At 59.8% G+C, this 5,054-nt stretch overlaps 1 protein-coding gene across 1 annotated transcript in view; it reads right to left on the bottom strand.

The window, feature by feature from the left end:
* The window catches only part of ACOX3 (acyl-CoA oxidase 3, pristanoyl), a 46,086-nt gene that overhangs the window by 8,970 nt on the left and 32,062 nt on the right, over window positions 1-5,054 (bottom strand). The window contains exon 12 of the mRNA XM_010835295.1: window positions 2,257-2,372. Within this exon, the coding sequence (XP_010833597.1) occupies window positions 2,257-2,372 (116 nt within the window). The remainder of the gene's footprint in view (window positions 1-2,256; window positions 2,373-5,054) is intronic.

Below are 5,054 nucleotides of genomic sequence, written 5' to 3' on the forward strand. Positions count from 1 at the left end.
CCTGCAGAGCTAGCCGGGCCTTCAGGGCAGCTACGCTCTCGTGCACACCATGTCGTGGGTACCCTTGACTTTGGAGGGAGAGACGCAGAGAGGGGAGCATGCTCACAGGAGGGAAGCTGACGAAGCTGACCCGGGCCAGGCACTAAACTAAGAGCCCCCCAGGGCATCACCTCAGTCCGCCCTGGACCCCGAGGGTGAAACAAGGTCAGGCCGTTGGCGACTGGTGGAGACACACTTGGCGCAGGGAGGCCGGCCCCCGTGTGCGCCCTCAACCTCTGCGAGAGCGGGCGTCCCTGAATTAATGCCCACCCCCCAATGCGCTCACATGCCATGGACTCGTCTCCACTTGGGGAGATTCTCCCAGCAAGTCCCAGCCGAGGACTGAGTCCAAACTCTGCCCTCCTCTACTCGCTCCTTCAGCTCTTGGGAGTCAAGGGGCCAGCTTCCAAATCCACTTGGCTTTTACGAGCATGTGCGCACAGGCAAGTGGCTCCCATCCGGGGCAGAGCATCTTGGTCTGTGAAGAGGGAACACGAGGCAGCCGGCCCGCGGGCGCTGCCGTGAGGAGCAGCGACTGACCTCATGGGTCCAGTGCCTGCACCGTGCCCCACGAGCTCCTCTCCCCGGTCTCAATCCCTGGAATCGGACACGAAACAGGCTGCTGTGTGTTCCTTCTGGGAGAAGTTCAGAGGCCATCAGCTGCCTGGGGACGCGGGCCCTGGGGGTCTGCCCTCCATGACCTCCTTGCCCAGGCCAGGACCATGCTCCGGTGTAGACCGTGTCCACAGCTGACCCCAGTGACGGCACCATGGCCAGGCTGGACGGCTCGCCTGGCTTCTCATTGGGCCGCCAAGCTGCTGTCTGAGAATCCCAATGAACAGCTGTGGAGGACATGGTGCGTGGGCAGCGCATGGGGGCCCTGGACGGCCCAGGACAGGGACCCAGGAAGGTGGGGCGTGGGGGCCTAGAGGGTCATAGGGACGCAGGAAGGCGGGGCGTGGGGGCCTAGAGGGTCATAGGGACCCAGGAAGGCGGGACACGAGGGCCTGGACGGTCACAGGGACCCAGGAAAGCGGAGCGTGGGGGGCATGGAGGGTCACAGGGACCCAGGAAGGCAGCCACACTGGGCCAGGGGCACGCAGGAAGTGTCTGAAGGGAGACGCGTTAGAACAGAGATTCCCAGAGCCACAGAGTGGACCTGCTCCCCGGACTGGAGGCCCCACTGGCTCAGGGGTTCTTGGTCAGGCCCAGTTTGCCCCTCCAGGGTATCTGGCACCATCAGGAGATAGTCTGGGGTCGTCACAATTCAGGGGTGTTGTTGGCATCTTAGTGAGCAGAGGCCTGAGTGCTGCTGGGGCCCCCCAAATCACACAGCTCTAACAGCCACAGGGGAGAGCCTTGTTCCAGCTCCTGCACCCTCTGCTTCCCTCCCGAATCCTCACACTCAGCGCCCACCCTTAACTTCTCCTGGACGACCTTCCTTGCCATCAGAGATCTGCCCACAGTATTAACAGACCTGGGCCAGCGCCCGTGAGGGGTCCTATGAGGTGCCTGCGCTGGGGCCGTGGTGGGGGGCACAGAACAGAAACTCTCGGGGGCAGTCCTAGCCTGCACAGCCCAAGCTGCTCCATAACCAGTGTTTCTGCCGCTCCGTGATCATGAACTCCCAAGAGATGCCGGCAGCTGGACGCTGCAGGCCAGGAAGGCCCGCTCCCCGCTTCCCGCACGGGTTCCTCTCTCACGAATCGTCATCCCCGATAAACCTCCAGGCCCAGGAAAAACATTCCGACCCAGGTATCAATTTCTGGTGTGCTCTGATTTCCAAGTATGTTTGCGTTTTAACAAGTTATGAATAAGCGTCAGTAGCTCAGTAGTGTCCGACTCTTTGCGACCCCATGTACTGTAACCCACCAGGGCCCTCTGTCCACAGAATTCTCCAGGCCAGAATACTGGAGTGAGTTAGCCTTTCCCTTCTCCAGGGGATCCTCCCGACCCAGGGATCGAACCTGGTCTCCCGCCTTGCAGGCAGATTCTTTACCAGCTTAGCCACCAGGGAAGCCTAAGTTATGAATACTTCAGGCAGAGACGAGCTCTGAGCTGTCCAAGTCTGGACACCAGCCACACAGGGTAGGGGAAAGGGATGGGCTCAGGGCTCAGCTGTATCGCTGGTCCCGGCAGCAGAGGCCCGAGAGGATGCGGCGGTGCGGGAATCAGGAGCAACTCCTGAGAAAAGCAACTTCCGAGACAAACACATACCTGACAGTCGTTTATGGCTTCGAAGTCGCTTTTCCCTGAGCGCTTCTCTCGACTGAGCTTCTGGTGGCTCTCACGGAGCAGGTAGCAGACCAGCCACTCGTATGCCGCCAGCGGGACTTCAGAGTGAGAGACGGAGAGACCCGTGAGTGCAGGGCGTCTCCCCCTGCCGCGGCCCAGCCTCATGCTGAGTGAGAGGGGTCCCACCCGCCTCCCACCCCTCCGTGGTGGTCAGGCTGAGACAGGCAAAGGGGGAGGGCGTTTCCTGGCTCTGCTGTGAGGCCGGCCCTAGTTCTACACGGTTCTAGCAACCGCAGAGTCCACGAGTCATGGAGCCCCTTCTGGGGTTGTTGCTGTTCAGTCAGTAAGTTGTGTCTAATTCTTTGCATCCCCATGGCTCCTCCATCCTCCACTGTCTCCCGGAGTTGACTCAAACTCATGTCCATCCAGTCGGTGATGCCATCCAACCATCTCATCCTCTGTCACCCACTTCTCCTCCTGCCTTCCATCTTTCCCAGCATCAGGGTCTTTTCAAATTAGTCAGCTCTTTGCATCAGGTGGCCAATGTATTGGAGCTTCAACTTCAGCATCAGTCCTTCCAATGAAAATTCAGGACTGATCTCCTTTAGGACGGACTGGTTGGATCTCCTTGGTGTGCAAGGGACTCTCAAGAGTCTTCTCCAGCACCACAGTTAAAAAGCAGCAATTCTTCGACGCTCAGCCTTCTTTGTGGTCCTTTGAGGGTAACCACCTCATCCACCATGAGGATGCAGAGTCCGGATGAAACTCAGACCTGCACGATATCAGGGCGACTTTCTGGCAGGTGGTGGACGAGTGGCGCCCCGTCCACCTGGGGGGCCAGGCCCCGGGCCCTGGGCCACACCTCAGGCCTCCTCCTCCGGCTCTTAAGGGGAGAGGAGAGGAAGCTGCTGACAGGGGTGTGGATGGACAGGGACCGGCTGGAAGGGGCTGGAGGGAGACCCCCATCTTCCCAGCCCGGCCCAGTGCTGTGCCTGCATCTGTGGGTCCTTCTGTCTTCACATCTCACTGGTTCCGAGGGCTTGGGTGACTGAGAACACCCAGCCCGGCAGGGCTGTTCCTGCGTCCTCCAGTGAGGACCAGGGGACAAGGAGGCACGCAGGCACACATCGAGGGAGCAGGGGGTGGGGGTGGGGTCTGAGCTGGCTGCGAGGCTCTGGGTCCACACTCTCATCCCCTCCCCAGGCAGAGGGCCCATGCCTGAGGGACCTACAGCTGCTCTGGGCTCTGGACCCCCAGGACCGACCTGGGGGCACTGGGCCTGGACCCAGAGGCTGGACACAGGGGCCCTGGGATTTCCCTCCGTGTGGCACAGCCTGTTCCCTGGGAGGACATCCCATGGTACCCACTGCTGCAGACTTCCAACCGCTTCGTGCTGCCGTATCTGTTAACAAACCGCGCAGCACAGCTGAGCTCTTCATTAACGAGCACACGCTCCATCTCAGGCCTGAGGAGTCAAGGGCTCAGAGGCTGCAAGCAGCCTGACCAGCTCACACAGCACGTGTGAGCCTAGCAAGGCAGGCTGGGGGTGCGGAAGCTGACACAGGGCACCCCTCCCAGAGTTCTGCCAAGTATGGTGGCTGGAATGGGGCCCCCAAAGTCACGTCCATGTCCCGACCCCCTGAACCTGTGAACGTGCTCTCACTTGGACAAAGTGTCTTTGCAGAGAGGGCTGCTGCTGCTGCTGCTAAGTCGCTTCAGTCGTGTCCGACTCTGTGCGACCCCATAGACAGCAGCCCACCAGGCTCCCCCGTCCCTGGGATTCTCCAGGCAAGAACACTGGAGTGGGTTGCCATTTTCTTCTCCAATGCATGAAAGTGAAAAGTGAAAGTGAAGTCGCTCAGTAGTGTCCAACTCTTCGCAACCCCATGGACGGCAGCCCACCAGGGTCCTCTGTCCATGGGATTTTCCAGGCAAGAGTACTGGAGTGGGGTGCCATTGCCTTCTGCAGAGAGGGCACTTCCTCCTAATACCATACGGGGAAATGGAGGATCAGAGAGGGTAAGCATCTAGTCCGAGGTCACACAGCTGACTCCAGAGCCTGAGCCGTTTCTCTGAACACAAGATGCAACGCACCCCGACTGCCCTGTGACCCTCTGACCCACACAGCGGTCAGAGCAGCCAGCCCACTGAGTGTTAGTGGCTCAGTGGTGTCCGACTCTTTTCGACCCCATAGACTGTGGCCCACCAGGCTCCTCTGTCCGTGGGGATTCTTCAGGCAAGCATGCTGCGGTGGGTTGCCATTTCTTTCTCCAGGGGCTCTTCCCAACCCAGGGATTGGACCCCAGTCTTCGGAATTGTAGGCAGATTCTTCACCGTCTTAGCCCCCAGGAGAGCCCAGCCAACCCACTGCACTCCAATTATCTAATATTTTTGTGAGTGAGGAGCCAACGAGAGGAAAGAACTGGGTCTCACGTGATCACGTGATGTGCGGCTCCCCAGCGCTCAGGCCCATTTGTTAAACGCATCCTCGGCACACACGCACCCGCAGCACATAAATCAGGCAGCGGGCGGAGAGCCGCCCTGCCCCTCCCGCTCCAAATAAACCTTCTAATTCCTGAAGGGAAAAAAAAAAAATCTCCTGACCTTGCAAACAGGCCTCGCTCAACCCTGGAAAGGTCCCGAGTGTCCCGTCCTGCAGAGCCCCAGGGTCACACGTCACTCGTGGGACTTCTACCAAAGATGCAGCTGAGGCCTGGCCCCGAGGTCTTGGGTTTAAATGATCAAGCACCCTGAGGATGAAGGGAGGGCCATGAGCTTCG

The sequence above is a fragment of the Bison bison genome, unplaced genomic scaffold (genome assembly GCF_000754665.1).
Source record: "Bison bison bison isolate TAMUID 2011002044 unplaced genomic scaffold, Bison_UMD1.0 scf7180017845508, whole genome shotgun sequence".
NCBI lineage: Eukaryota > Metazoa > Chordata > Mammalia > Artiodactyla > Bovidae > Bison > Bison bison.